This window comes from Numida meleagris, chromosome 17 (genome assembly GCF_002078875.1).
Source record: "Numida meleagris isolate 19003 breed g44 Domestic line chromosome 17, NumMel1.0, whole genome shotgun sequence".
In the NCBI taxonomy this organism is placed as follows: Eukaryota; Metazoa; Chordata; class Aves; order Galliformes; family Numididae; genus Numida; species Numida meleagris.
Window position 1 is genome coordinate 4,388,440 of NC_034425.1, and position 15,079 is coordinate 4,403,518.

Below are 15,079 nucleotides of genomic sequence, written 5' to 3' on the forward strand. Positions count from 1 at the left end.
GGGTACAAGGGATGTTTCCTTTCTGTGGTTCCGTGTAAAACAATCTGGAATTTGTCCTGTAGGAGATCCTGGCCGACCCATCACAGCAGCCTGTGTGGTTGACTGCCACCAATTGTGGGAACTCGGGAATTTTGGGTATGGTGAACTGCCTCCGCCAGGAAGCAGAGGGCCACAGAATCAGGTATGAAAGTGGGCCCATGAGTCACACTTGAAGATGACATGTTTTTTTTAGGTTCTTTTCAGGCTTGCAGCAAAACAAACAAAAATGTCAACTCTTGGCCTCTAGGTGCGTGTTCGTTTCCAACTTGAGCCCTTCATCAGCTGTCCCACCCACTAATCTTTCTTCCCTGGAGATGCAGAAGATTATTCAGAGAGATCTGGTGATGAATGTGTATCGTGATGGAAAGTGGGGTTCCTTCAGGCATCTCCCACTGCAGCAAGGTATCTTCTTTGATGATTGCTTACAGGGCATAGGAGAATAGATTTTCGATAGATATGAGTAGCTATTGTTCCGGTTTTTTAAACAATTATTAATAAATAGGTAACTTGAAATTCCTCTGTTCCAGCTCAAACTGAACAGTAACATGCTCTGGTACGGGGAGGAGGGCTAAGGTACTTAGGGTATGGGTAGAACTGCAGGGTAAGAATGGGATTTGCGGAGAGCAAATAGAGGAGGAGGTAGCAATTGCGCAAGGGATTTATTCATTCTGGAAAATGTATGCCAGTGTGAATGTGTATAAAGTTCTTCTGTTCTTCCTCCCGCAGCTCAACCTCAGGAGCTGACAGAATATGCCTATATAAACGTGCTGACTCGTGGAGATCTCTCATCCCTTCACTGGATTGTTTCCCCACTTCGACATTTCCAAACAACTAATCCAAATGTTCAGCTCTGCAAAGTCTACTATGCATCTCTCAATTTCCGGGACATTATGCTGGCCACAGGAAAGCTTTCTCCAGATGCTATCCCTGGTGGGTTAAAAATACGCTGGAAGAATTCCTTCACATAACTTCAATAATTTTAGTTATGCACTGGTTAAAGCATATATCAGGTTTTGTTCAGCAAGAAAGTACACTTCAGAAAAGGATGTGTATAGCCTTATTTCAGGACCATACACCAGAGACTTGCAAGCTCTACTTCCAATTATGGCCCCACTTTTCACATGGCAGAATCATTGAACATTTGCTGGGAGGAAACATTATTAGCCTCATTGTATAGATATCAAGCGTGAAGTGAAACATCTTGGAGAGATTCCAGGGATGGACAAGATATGTGCTAAGCTGAAGCTGAGGAAGTTGACATTTCGTGCTGACATGCTTTGCTTTTAGGGGAGGAAAGTGCAAGCTGTAGTACCCTATCTGCAAAATGGAGACTATCATCTTGTAAGGATTTGTGTCATGTCTGTGAAATGGTTTTAAAGCTCTATTTAAACAAAAAAGAGTAAAACTTATCTAGTCCTAATCAAGTAACTCATATTTCCCTTCATGACTGAGATCAGGCTGTACTTAAAACAGGTGTTCATAGAAACAAAGGTTTTGCTGTAATTTTCTGTCTGTCCTTAACTAGTTAATGTTTTATTAATTTATTTTTGAAGACCAACAAAAGTGACTTTAGAACAGGAAACTTCAATGCAATTTCTCAGGTGAAAGCTGGAAACTAAAGTAATATTGTCAGGGGTAGAGAGTAAGAGATTTAGTTCTTTTCTGTTGTTGTTCTTAATAAGAAATTAACTATGGTGGCTAATAATTGCGTACATAATAGACAAATCCTAGCATTTTTTCCTGTCTCGAGGGTTCTAGATTTCAAGGGCTACTATTCTGGGAAATTCTTGACCAAAGGATTTTGGAAAAGAAGTTTTCCTCTGTAAAAGACGTTTACCTCCTTGTAGGTAACTGGACGTTGCAGCAGTGCATGCTGGGCATGGAGTTCTCAGGACGAGACCTGGCTGGAAGGAGAGTGATGGGATTGCTGCCAGCAAAAGGGCTGGCCACGGTGGTGGACTGTGACAAGAGGTTTCTATGGGAAGTGCCTGAAAACTGGTAGGTCAGCTTCTATTTTCTGTTTTATGTATGTGGATAAGATTTGCCTTGCTGCCTGAGGCTGATGACAACCCTGGCCTGACTCAAAGACTGCACAATGGGTAGATTTTACTCTGGGAAATTGTGAGAGTTATGCTCTCATGAGCAGCTGTGAGATTTGGTTCAATCATCTGACTGCAGCACTGTTTTTTAGCACTGTTTTTGTGTTGTTTTGTGCAGCAGTTTGCACTGTTTTTTTCATCTCTTTCTTGTGCTCCTTCTATTTCTGTATAAACAAAGATTTTAGGTGTTGGTTGTGTTACTGGTGAGTTAGTAAAATATTTCTGCGGAAGAAAAAGCCCGTAGCAGTGCGTGGCCACTGTGGCAGCCAGTTGTATGATTAGGAGCCATTTATACTACTTGGTCCACCTTGGAAGATTAAACCTTCCGATTTCTGAAAAGCAAACTTCATCAAGAAGAATCCCTTAGGTTTTCCAAGGCTGAAGATCTCTTATCCCCTTTGCTTTGTTTCTTAGGACTCTGGAAGAAGCAGCATCGGTGCCTGTGGTTTATGCCACTGCTTATTATGCTTTGGTGGTTCGAGGTGGTATGAAGAAGGGGGAGAGTGTCCTTATTCACTCTGGCTCAGGAGGTGTGGGCCAGGCAGCCATTGCCATTGCCCTGAGCATGGGCTGCCGTGTTTTTGCTACTGTAGGTGAGTACTGAGGATCCAGTCTACAATTGTAAGGCTTAGTCTGTTTCTGGTCATTGCTCTGTCCCGTGCACAACCTGCTTTTGTCCTAAGGTTTTAACACATTGAGAGCTTGAAACCTTTGAAGCAAGTGCTCGATGGCTGCTCAGACTGCACACCTTTCCCTGTTGTTTTTTTGATCACTGAAGGCACATGAGAGTACTGCATCACTCAGTCATCTTCCTATGTCTTCCTCTTCCAGGTTCTGCTGAGAAACGTGAGTATCTCCAAGCAAGGTTCCCACAGCTGGATGCTAATAGCTTTGCCAGCTCCCGAAATACTACCTTTGAGCAACATGTACTGCGAGTTACCAATGGAAAAGGTTAGTTGGAGGAACGTTTTTCCTTCTTACTCAGTTATGCTGTGTTATGCAGTTGCAGTGCCTGAAGGCAAAATGGATTGATAGAAAACAGGGATAGGCTCTCAGAAGAGCTGAGTTTCATAAATACTTCCTTTTCCTTCCATTACAGGTGTCAACCTTGTGTTAAATTCCTTGGCAGAAGAGAAGCTCCAAGCCAGTTTGCGTTGTCTTGCTCAACACGGGCGCTTCTTGGAAATAGGCAAATTTGATCTATCAAACAACAGTCAGCTTGGTAAGATGGGGCGTCAGGAAATAAGTCTCCTTATGTTTGAGCAAGCAGGAAAGCATAGCCTATCATAATCATAGTTTACTATCATAGCACTGACTAATCTTCAAATTGAGAAAAACTTCAAGCTGGAACATTTGTTTTGTCAAAGCTGTGTGTTAAATGCATCGCTGCAAAATTTGTTTCGCTTTTATCACTGACAGTTTGTGGAATGATTGTATGTACCAAATGTTCACGATCTCCCTTTTTATTGTAACTAAATTAAAAAAACAAATAGCATCAGTAAAAGTTTCCTGTGAAGAAGAGTTTGTTTAGAAGGACAGGATGTACGTGGGATTCTGGCTCCTCTGTGACCTCTGACTCAGCTGTCACTGTATTACAAAACATCCTTTTTAATATCAAATTGACTGTGTTATAGCTTGTCCTGTTGACAGAATTCTTGTAGGTGGAGTTTCAGTTACACTGGTCTACTTATAAGAGAACAGCCTAGTTAATATAACCTTTGGAGAATATATGCAAGAATGAGTTTTCAAAGTCACAGAATTCTAGCAAGTAATAACTACTTTGCTCCTCAGTTTTGGAAAAAAAAGTGCAAAAAAATTTTAGAGACAAAAATGTCTAAAAAGGATGGATTCTGTCTTGAAATGGCAGCAGCATCAGGTGGTAATGAAGTTGCTTTTTTCTAGGAATGGCTCTTTTCCTCAAGAACGTGGCATTTCATGGGATCCTGCTGGATTCAATCTTTGAAGAGGGAAACCAAGAGTGGGAAGTAGTATCAGAGTTGTTGACCAAAGGCATAAAAGATGGTGTGGTAAAGCCCCTGAGGACCACGGTCTTTGATAAAGAAGAGGTAGAAGCTGCCTTCAGGTTCATGGCGCAAGGAAAACACATTGGCAAAGTTATGATCAAGGTAACAAGATAATGATGTTGATTCTCTGATGCCTGTCATCCTCTTCAGGTGACTGTATTGGATATCTTGATCCAGTTCAACTTGAAGTTGTGTAACTAAAGCAGCACAGGGTTATGGCTTCTGCTGCTGACACTGTGGCATGTATAACATTGTCAGGTCTGTCACTCTGAATCCGTAAGTTTGATTCCCCCATTGACTGGAGAAGCATAGCTGCGTGCGGGAAGACAGGAAATGTTTGTGCATCCAATTTTAATGTGCCTTTTGGTGTTTTTTGTGTGTTTATTTTGTTGTGGAAGATCCAAGAGGAGGAGAAGCAATCTCCTTTAAGGTCTGAACCCGTGAAACTCTCTGCCATCTCCCGAACTTCCTGCCCTCCCACCAAGTGTTACATCATCACAGGAGGCCTAGGAGGATTTGGGCTTGAGTTGGCACAGTGGTTAATTGAGAGAGGAGCAAAGAAGCTTGTACTGACATCTCGTTCTGGCATCCGAACTGGTAAGCAAAAACTACATAGGGTGGAGAACCTTTTTTTTTCACCTGGCCTCAGGTGATTGTTTCTCTCAATTTTTAAGTGTTCCATCAGCAAATATGAATGTATTGATAACTCTTTTCCCTCTTCTCGTGTATATATTCCATCACTTCAAACAAGCTGTGATTCATTTTATTCTGAAGGATAAGGTAACTTATCTGCCTCTTTTTCCCAGCTACTTTTCTTCTTTCTTTAATGCATCTTAAGTCTATCAAACCATGTTTGCCCTTTTCTTCCTTACCCAGGATTTTTTTTCTGCAGTCTTAATTTTTAGTTTTATTCTTTCTTTGAAGTCTGTATCCAGCTACATCACTGCTGTGTCCAGTGGTAGGGACTTGCTAAAGGTACTCTGTCCCTCAAATGGATTGTGATTGCTCACTTTTGTTCCTCCCGATAGCTCATGTAAAAAGCTATACCCTGCTGTCTAATAATGCCAGAAACTTTTTCACTCAGTTTTGACCAGTTAGTTTGATTGCAATCTCAGTACTGAGATTTCTTATCAGTGGTAGTTTTCAATGCTTTCTCATTGAAATTCAGCCATAACAAAACTTCTGCCTTTACAGATTTCTTAATTCTTTCAGCAAGTTTGCAATTTCATCAGTTCTGCAAACATTGTTTAAATCCTTTTATACCTCAAGTTCTGGTTGTCCTAGTATTGCCTATTGTCTTGCTCTAATCTTGCCATGACTTCCTGTCTCAGTATATAAATTCTTAAGTTCACTTCAACCATGTGTTCTACCACCCTGTTCTCCTGAATCTCTTGTCCCCTTTGTGATCTGGTTAGGATGCTTTGAAACTCAAGTGATTTCTGTCTACCATTCAGGTTTTGTTGTGTATTCCTCTTGTAGCTGAACTGGGATTTACTTAGCTATTCAGTCCCTGTCTGGTCTTTCTGGCTGCTATAGGAAGTAGATTGATAAAAGCCTGATGGTTTGAATGCTTCATCCTGGATGATGTTGTTTGTTTGTTAAGGCTACCAGGCTAAATGTGTTAGAGAATGGAAGGCGCTGGGAATCCAAGTGTTGGTATCTACCAGTGATGTTGGAACACTAGAAGGAACACAGCTTTTGATAGAAGAAGCTTTGCAGCTTGGACCGGTTGGGGGCATCTTTAATTTGGCTGTGGTAAGTGCTGATAAGGTCTAGAAACTTGCAGGAGACAGCAGACATTAAAGTGGCTTTTACCCCTTCCATACAGTTTTAGGTTGTCTCTCTGTTTCCAAGGGTGTTTTGTTTTGGCCTGAGGTAATGACTGAAGGCTTTTGGGTCTGGCAACTTAACCTGGGAAGCAACAGTATGTGACCAGCCAGCTCAGTTCTGGGTTAAAGTGAATGTTACCCATGACCTCTAGAGACAAGAAAAATGCTATGTAAAATTTACCAGTTGAAGACTGCAATGGCAGTGCTGAAAAGAGCAGACTTAGCAATAGATACATTGGCCTGCTCATGTTTCATGACATCCAGGATATGTGTGTGCTGTAAAATCAGGAAAACACATTGTGTAGTGATATCCACTTGCATCTGTGATAAATTTAAGCAGAAACTGAGGTACTGATACCATTTGTTTGTTTTGAACCCATCTACTAGGTCCTTAAAGATGCCATGATTGAAAATCAGACCCCGGAATTATTCTGGGAGGTCAACAAGCCCAAGTATTCAGGCACCCTTCATTTGGACTGGTAGGTATCTGTAAAAGGGACAAATATGAAGTGTGTTTATGGTCACTGAGTTGGCCAGACTTGGCTATTTTAGTCTTACCTTAGCTTTCCACGGCAACATGTGATTTTCAATTTTCCTGATGGGTTTCTCTGTCACCTGTTCTATTCCAAGGGTGACTCGTAAGAAGTGCCCGGACCTGGACTATTTTGTTGTATTCTCCTCTGTAAGCTGTGGAAGAGGAAATGCTGGGCAAAGTAATTATGGCTTTGCTAATTCTGCCATGGAGCGTATCTGTGAGCAGCGACATCACGATGGACTCCCAGGTAAGATGACTTCAATCACTGCACAGAAAAATCTATCCTACCAAACATTCAGAGGAGAACCAACTCAGCAGGAATCTGTGTCTGGAGTGATGAGTGATGAAGACTGTTTCCTGTTGCAGCTGTTAACCTTGATTCATTCATATGTGAATGAATGCTGATTATTTAATAGTACAAGAGAAATGCAGACTTTTGCTTAGCTGTTTTTAACCCCTTTTTGTTGCTGCAATGCGCTTAAATTAGTTGCCAAGTGTGTTCTTCCTTCTGATTTCTCCTTCTAGGCCTGGCAATCCAGTGGGGAGCCATTGGTGATGTGGGCATCCTGAAGGCAATGGGAAACAGAGAGGTTGTGATTGGGGGAACCGTTCTCCAGCAAATCAGCTCGTGCCTGGAGGTGCTCGATACCTTCCTGAATCAACCTCATCCTGTCATGTCCAGTTTTGTCCTGGCAGAGAAGGTTTCTGTGAAAAGTGAAGGAGGAAGTCAACGGGATCTTGTGGAAGCTGTTGCTCATATCCTTGGTAAATGCAGAGTCTAGCAATTGCATAGCTGGGTGCTCACTTTTAGAAGGGGCCTTGCTCCAGTTTGCTCTGAGGGAAATTGTGTTTTCAGCCTCCACTGGGAGGAAAGCGAGGCCTGGTGTACAGTACCTCAGCCTCTGATTGTTCCTAGAAGCATCCTTTGCCTTAGCAGCCATGGAGTTATTGCTGGTGTGATTATTTGCCTTGCAGTTTGCATGAGAACTGGAGGTTTGTCTATTCCAGTGTTTGTGTCCAGTAGTGACCAAAAGCTTGTTTCCCTCATTATGCCATGCTGCCAGGTAGGAGAGGACTGGGCAGCAGCCAGTGACTTTCTGTCCACTATCAGAGTGGTGGGTAGTTTGGGAAGAGGTCTAGGTAGGGAACCTGCTTTAGCCTAGAATAGTAAACCTTGTTAGGTCTAGGGCTGCGGCTTCAGTTGCAGCCTCCATAGGAGAAATTTCTCTAGTTTGTTGTTTTGAGCTTCTGTCTAGAGCTGAAGTGCCAGTGTTCACAGCTATGTAGCTGTGGCTGATGTATTGCCTGTCATAAAGCTGTGCACATCTGACATACAGTCTAAAGACTAAATCAGATGTGAGTTGTAGAAGAGGTGATTTTTTTTGAAAGCTTTAGATGGTCTTGAATAGCAAATTCTGTTCTGTAGCTGCGGTTTATTCATATTAAAGAAAAAAGCGAAAAGCTGAGAAGATTGCTATAGAGAGATCTAGAGCTGAAGAGAAACGTCCTTTGTGTGCTGTTTTTTTTCCTCAGGTGTTCGTGATGTCAGCAGTCTGAATGCTGAGAGCTCCTTGGCAGACTTGGGCCTGGATTCCTTGATGGGTGTGGAGGTGCGCCAGACACTGGAGAGAGACTATGACATCGTGATGACCATGAGAGAAATTCGGCTCCTTACGATCAACAAACTGCGTGAACTTTCCTCCAAGTCTGGGACAGCAGAGGGTATAGTGTCTGGATTAGGGTTGCTACTGGTCAGCTGGGTCCAAACAGCTGAGCTCTGAACCCATTGCTTTCTTCTCTGGTGACATAAGCCTTTATCAAATCATGAAATAACATCTGATTATAGCAGAAAGGCTTTTATATGACAAACGCTTTGCTAAAATGCGCTGACATTAAGTTAGGCCCATCACTTCCAGGGATGGAATATAAGAAAGGCTGTGAAAGCTGTTCTGTTGCCTGGATAGCATCTGCCTGCACAAGCATTCTTACGTAGCTCTGTGCAGGATGTGATTTGAGACCTTGTACTTGTCTGTGGAATAAATGCCACAATGTCGTGTTTACTGTAAGCTAAAAGCGTGTACAGTTGCCGCAGAGCAACTGACAGTGCCTTGATTTAGTGAGCCAGTGGGCTAATCCAGAGCAGTCCTCAGCACCTCTTTTAGGGCTATGGCTACATGACCAAGTCTCTGATCCTGTATCTAACTGTATTTGTCTGCTGTGCTTTCCTTCAAAGAGCTGAAGCCATCCCAGGTGTTGAAGACAGGCCCAGGTGAGGCTCCAAAACTGGATTTGAACAACTTGCTGGTGAATCCAGAAGGGCCAACGATTACTCGTCTCAATGATGTCCAGAGCACAGAACGCCCTCTTTTCCTTGTTCATCCCATTGAGGGATCCATTGCAGTCTTCTACACTCTTGCCTCCAGACTTCATATGCCCTGCTATGGGCTGCAGTGCACAAAAGGTATCTCAGTTCTTTAGCATCTTGAATTTGTAAATCTAACAGTCTGAACTTCTGTTCCTTTGTAGAAGGAGTTTTGTTTCTAGATCCTTACATGCAGAGAATCAAGCATTAGGGCCTACAATCCATACAGTGTTGTGGCAAACAGCCCCAGGTAGTGAGAAGCATTAGGTTAGACTGAAGAGCTTAAGTATGGGAAAATGGAACAATAGGATGTTGCATTGAGTAACTTCCAGCAGGTATGCATTGTTTCTCTCCCAAATGCTTGGCCTTCTACCTTTCTTTGAAAATGGGAAGTGCTACTGTTAATTGTTTAAAATAAAAGTTGCTCACAATAATTCAGAAGCTTGCTTTTAAAAGAATGTGGATGTTTCTGATGAAGTTGTTTCTGAGCTCTTGAGAATGCAGTTGTGGCTGCCAGTGTCTGTTTCACCTGACTCTAATTTGCTTTCATGTTCTAGCTGCTCCCTTGGACAGCATACAGAGCCTGGCATCCTATTATATTGACTGTATGAAGCAGATCCAGCCTGAAGGACCTTATCGCATTGCTGGATACTCTTTTGGTGCCTGTGTAGCCTTTGAAATGTGCTCCCAGCTGCAAGCACAACAAAATGCTTCCCATGCACTCAACAGTTTGTTCCTCTTTGATGGGTCTCATTCCTTTGTGGCAGCATACACTCAGGTAAAAAATACAGTCTTCCATCTGGAGACCATTTTCCATCAGGGAGGATGGAGTGCTTACTGTGAGCTTACTACTCTAGATATGAGCCATCTGAAAAGCTGAGGCTTCTCTTGCCAGGGGAGATGGGACAGAGCTGTAAATAGTGGGCACTTGAGGATGGCTTAAAGGTGGAAGTATGTGAGGGGTGATCTTCATTGACTGGCTAGGGCTGGCCCACAGATTCTGCTCTTGCCGTGGTGAATAATATTAATGTCTTCTGGAAGATCTTTGAGCCTGCAAGGCGATGTCCTAAAGTAGATGGGCTGGGAAACCCTCCTTAAGTCTTCCTTTCCATTTTCATTATGCTTCCTGGGGGATCCTGGGCTTTGGGCAGTTGCTACCTGTTAGATGTGCTTTCTAATCTGTCCTCAAGGTATCTTATCCAAGGTTCAGTTTCTATTTTTCTATTTATTTTCTTCCCCCCTACTTCCACCTCTTCTTTTCCAGTTCAAATTCCTTTATTCTGGAATTGTTTTTACCTATCATTCAAGTTCTGGCATATCCCTCTCATGTTAGTGTTTCACTTTTCTCTTTTCCAGAGCTACAGAGCGAAGCTGACCCAAGGAAATGAGGCTGCGTTGGAGACAGAAGCATTGTGTGCCTTTGTTCAGCAGTTTACAGGCATTGAATACAATAAGGTAATGTTTCTTTCTTACATTGCACAGGAAGGGTGTGGTTGTGGGTGGTGATTTTTGTTTAATGTAGATTAATTCCCAGATATTGAGACTAAAGGGGAATTTTTTTTTAATATTTCCAGTTGTTGGAGATTCTTCTGCCCTTAGAAGATCTGGAGGCTCGTGTCAGTGCTGCTGCAGACCTTATAACTCAGATTCATAAAAACATCAATCGCGAAGCACTCAGCTTTGCTGCTGCTTCCTTTTACCACAAGCTGAAGGCTGCTGACAAATATATACCAGAGTCCAAGTATCATGGGAACGTGACACTGATGCGGGCAAAGACTCACAATGAATATGAAGAAGGTCTGGGTGGAGACTACAGACTCTCAGAGGTCAGTGTGGAACCTACTGGTGACTGATGAGGCTCCCCTGGTAGGTGGGGGAATAAAAGAAAAGCTTGGGAACCATTCTTAGCGGGAGAGGAAGAATGAAACTGAAGTTAGCTGCACAATAATTATTTCTCTATGACACTGACAGGAATTAAGTTTCCAGAAATTAACAAGGTGATGGTTTCCATGCATTTTCTGTTAGAGCAGAGAGGGCCAAGGGAAGATCGTGCTTCCATGTTGGATAATCTGTTTTTACATTTAATTCTTGTAGCTCTCTAAGTAGATTTTGGATAATAAAGATATTAAGAGTGTAATGTGACAGAAGTAACTTTCGGTCTCTGATACTGGAGTATAGATCCCATAAGTTTGTCCATTGCATGACAGTGGACTTGTCACAGGGCCGGTACTTACTCTTCCAACAGAGGCAGCTTTTCTTAGTTATGTTTTGTGGACCATGTAAAAGTTAGTCTGTGGGTATCCTGTGGGCCTAAAAAAAAAAAAAGTAGGTTTTTGGCCTGTAGTCCAGGCGAGGTCACTGTTCTTTAGCTCCTGTTTAGATAAAAGGGAAAGTGTCTCACCTTCCCTTTTCCTGCTGTCTACAGTAAGGAATTTTCTAAATTACCTTTGTTATACTTGCATTTACTCTTATCACATTCAGGCTAGCTTGGAAACAAAAGTTCCATAATGTCCCCAAAGGAAGAGGTGTGGTGGTGGGGGGAAGATAGATAGAGGGTTTTTTGGTTTTCTTAAGGGCACATAAGTATCTACTTCAGTCATTCTTTGATGTAGTAGGTAAATTCTTCTGTTAGTATCATGCTGGTGTTGTTTCCTGCCCAGCTTACATTTGAGTGGATCACATATCAAACTACAGTGCTTACATGGGTGTCCAACCTTCTGGCTTGCCTGGGCTGCACTAAGTGAAGAGGAATTGTCTTGGGCTACATATAAAATATATATGACTTAGTTAAGTTATAGAAGTAACAAAACTTCTTTTTTTTAATTAAAGCATTAAAATAAAGAGGGCAACAAAAACATAAAACTAGAGGGTTGGACACAAATGCTTTAAAACAGCTGTAAAAACGTATCGGAGTAAAACTGGTCATGTTTTTCAAAAACATTTGTTAAAGATGGCATAAAAGGTGAGCAACTCAGACCGCCAGACCCAAAACAGCTGGATGGCCAGCTGGTTTCAAATTGAGAACATATTCTGTTCTGTGTGTGCAGGTATGCGATGGAAAAGTGTCGGTCCACGTCATTGAAGGGGACCACCGCACCTTACTGGAGGGAGATGGTGTTGAATCAATTATTGGGATCATCCATGGTTCACTGGCAGAACCACGTGTCAGTGTCAGGGAAGGTTAACTTCTGCTCACTTACTGTCAACGGTGAAGAAAATGCCAACAACATTCCTAGTTATGACAGACCCCAAGGAACTCTTCCTGTTGAACAACATCTCATCTGCTCTGCTGCCAGAACTGGGAAGTCCAGCTGAACTTGATTGGTCTCTTTTTTTTTTTCCACTCTTACTCAGACATCTTTCCTAACTTTCATGTGTTCTCTCTCCTCTTTCCCTTTCTATGCTTTGTTTTTCCCCAGTATCCCTGTCCGTGTTACTGCGGTGCTGTGACTCTGTCACTGTGCACTGCAGCGAGGGTTCCCTGGCGATGGTTCCTTCCTACAGCTTTGGCAGTATGAAAAACGAATTTAGGAGTAGGCTTCTTGTGCTCTATATTGTTTTGTCTTAACAGTATTCCAAAGGGTAAGTGATAGCACTTGTTGACCAAGCCCAGTGAGCAGAGAGGGGAGCTGCAGCTGATTTCGGAGATACCTGTTGTCTGTGAAGAATCTGTCTGTAGTTAGGTCAGAAAGAGAATTCCATTGAGGCTTTTGTAACTATATTTTTTTAATTTGATATATTCTAAGTATTTATTGTGTCAAATCAGAGACTTCTTGCTTGGTTTTAATTTATCGTGGGTATCAGAAAAGGAAACATCCATTTTGGAGGATAGGTTTATTCTACAAGGGGAGGTTGCCCATTTGTTAAACCAAAGTGCATCTATGGAACAGCCCTTTTTTTTTTTTGTTTTTTTTTTTTTTTTTTTTTTTTTTTGTTGCTGTTTTTTGTGGTGGTTCTTTTTTATTTTGGTTAGTGATTTTTGTGTGTGTGTGTTTTTTCTTTCACCCCCCCACCCTGCCTTGTTCAGAAGGGTGGATGCAAGGGTTCTTGCCATCACCCACTCTTCTGAGGAGAGAGAGGCGTGAGGGCAGGATGGAAGGTTCAACAAATGCCACTGTATTGAACAGCCTCAACTTGGGCTGGTACAAACAGGCAGAGCTGTCCCTAGGTATGTACTTAGTTTATATCTGTGCAAGGTTCTGTGCTTTGTTCTACCAGAAACACAGTAAAGCATTAAGGCTGTTGCTTCACCTTTATCCCTTCCCACCTCCAGTTGCTCCATCCAAGCAGACATTTGGAATGTCAGAGGGAATAGAGTTCTCCATTGGTCACGGTACAAATCCTCCTACCCTTGCTCTCCCATAACCAAAGCTCAGGCAAACATACAAGCATCTACCCAGCGCCCCGGTGTGTTTTATTTAGCACAGGGCTTGCTTAAGCCTTGAGTGTGCATTTTCCTCTGGCGATGAGACTGGAGATCCCACATAAGTTAGCTAAGTAAACAGCTTGATGGCATGATTTTAAGATGTAGTACCTTTTCAAAGGAAACTTGCATAAAATTCAATTTAAAAATGACTTGCTTTTGCTATGCTGGATCTGTCTTTTCCAAAATCAGTAAATCCTTGCTACACCTATGATACAGAGGAGACCCGAATAGCAACCAAGTACCAACCAGGAGGCATTCCAGTGCCTCTCGGAACTTCTGCAAACCCCGGTTCTTTCTGTATTCATCCCCCAGTGAAGTATCCTGTTAGTACAGGAGCATTCCAGTGCGAGGAACAACTGACTCCTCGCAGCAGGTTCTGACCTAGTGTCTCTTAACCCTCTGTGGATAGTGGCTGGGTTAACTGGTTTTAGTTTTATAAAGTATTTCTTTTGTGAAATCTGAAATACAAACAACGTAATGTCAGCTTAAAGCATTCCTAGAATAAGTTTTGTTTTGTTTTGTTTTTTTACTTTTTTTTTTTAATCTGAAGAGTGTCTTTTCCTCTTTGGCTTTCCTAGAATTAAACAGAATTGATCACTGGTTGGCTTTTTGTCTCATTCTCTACTACTATTTTTTTAATCCTCGAGTTTCATTCGGAATCTCTCATTTCTTGATATAAAGCCAAGACCGCTGCTAAGATATCTGACTGGAATCTGTAGAAATAACAATAAGAAAGAGGACTTGAGATAATCCTGGAGCGTGGCTTCTCGTCGCTATGCTTTTTGGTACCTTAGATGCAACCAAATCACATACATACCCAAAAGATTGAAGTGGAAACTCTTAAAATTCTGATTCTGGCTCCATTGTTGTGGTTTTGTACAAGTGGTTCATGTTACCGCCTCAGTTTCCCCATCTGTAAAATGGGACTAATAGCATCTACCTCAAGGTCGTTGAGAGTGCTAAGTAGGCAATGGGAATACACACTATTAACCTGTGAGGGATGATGGTCAGGCGTTAGGTGGCAATGCAAGGAGGCAGGCAGTGTGTGCAGGGAGGTGCCTTACAGCTGCGAAGAATGTGATGCTGAAAAGTAGCTATATGGACTGGGCATACGAGCATAACAGGGGACTTCATTAAATCTGCTGTGTGCTATCCATGCACATCCTAGCATATGACACCACATTGGAAAAAAAAGAAAAAAAAAAACAACCAGGGACCAGTATCTTTTTTTTTCTTTCTTTGATTACCTTCTTTTACTACTGGCAGCTGTAGTGAGCCTGAAAAGAGGGAAAGAACCCTCTCTGCCTTGGTTGTGCTGAAAAGCTAGAAGGAAAAAGAATGTATAGAACTTCTAACAAAACAGGTACAATAGTTCTGCACTAAAATGAAGTGTTTAACGATTCTGACCCAGCATCTCAGCTCTGAAGGAAGGCGGTGCAGTTCTGAATGGGCTGTGTGGAGGGATCGAGGACTAACGCTGTTGCAGCTGTCCAATCAAGAGTTGTACAAGTTCTCTGTATAAACGTAAATGTGCATGGTCTCTTCTAGGCAAAGCTTGAAGATACTGGTTTAGTAATAGAAATTCCTCAAGAATTACGTATAGCCTCTATGCTCTCAATGTTCTTGTGGTTGTTATTTGAAAGGCAGGAGGTTGTTGTTTTGTTTTCCCCCCCTAATTGTCTAATAATGAGCTGCTGCCCTGTAACCCATTATGTAACTGGCTGCTGAATACAGTGTGCCAAAAATAAAAACCTTATTAGCGCTG

General features: G+C 42.2%; 1 protein-coding gene across 1 annotated transcript in view; it reads left to right on the plus strand.

Annotated features, from left to right (window-relative positions):
- The window catches only part of FASN (fatty acid synthase), a 37,029-nt gene extending 21,950 nt beyond the window's left edge, over positions 1-15,079 (plus strand). Inside the window, exons 25-43 of the mRNA XM_021414734.1 lie at positions 63-181; positions 287-441; positions 766-969; positions 1,887-2,037; positions 2,553-2,731; positions 2,970-3,089; positions 3,238-3,360; positions 4,041-4,264; positions 4,561-4,759; positions 5,766-5,917; positions 6,379-6,470; positions 6,622-6,773; positions 7,052-7,291; positions 8,060-8,248; positions 8,760-8,987; positions 9,446-9,666; positions 10,245-10,343; positions 10,463-10,714; positions 11,936-15,079. Coding sequence (XP_021270409.1) covers positions 63-181; positions 287-441; positions 766-969; positions 1,887-2,037; positions 2,553-2,731; positions 2,970-3,089; positions 3,238-3,360; positions 4,041-4,264; positions 4,561-4,759; positions 5,766-5,917; positions 6,379-6,470; positions 6,622-6,773; positions 7,052-7,291; positions 8,060-8,248; positions 8,760-8,987; positions 9,446-9,666; positions 10,245-10,343; positions 10,463-10,714; positions 11,936-12,073 — 3,237 coding nt within the window. The 3' untranslated portion in view covers positions 12,074-15,079. The remainder of the gene's footprint in view (positions 1-62; positions 182-286; positions 442-765; positions 970-1,886; positions 2,038-2,552; positions 2,732-2,969; positions 3,090-3,237; positions 3,361-4,040; positions 4,265-4,560; positions 4,760-5,765; positions 5,918-6,378; positions 6,471-6,621; positions 6,774-7,051; positions 7,292-8,059; positions 8,249-8,759; positions 8,988-9,445; positions 9,667-10,244; positions 10,344-10,462; positions 10,715-11,935) is intronic.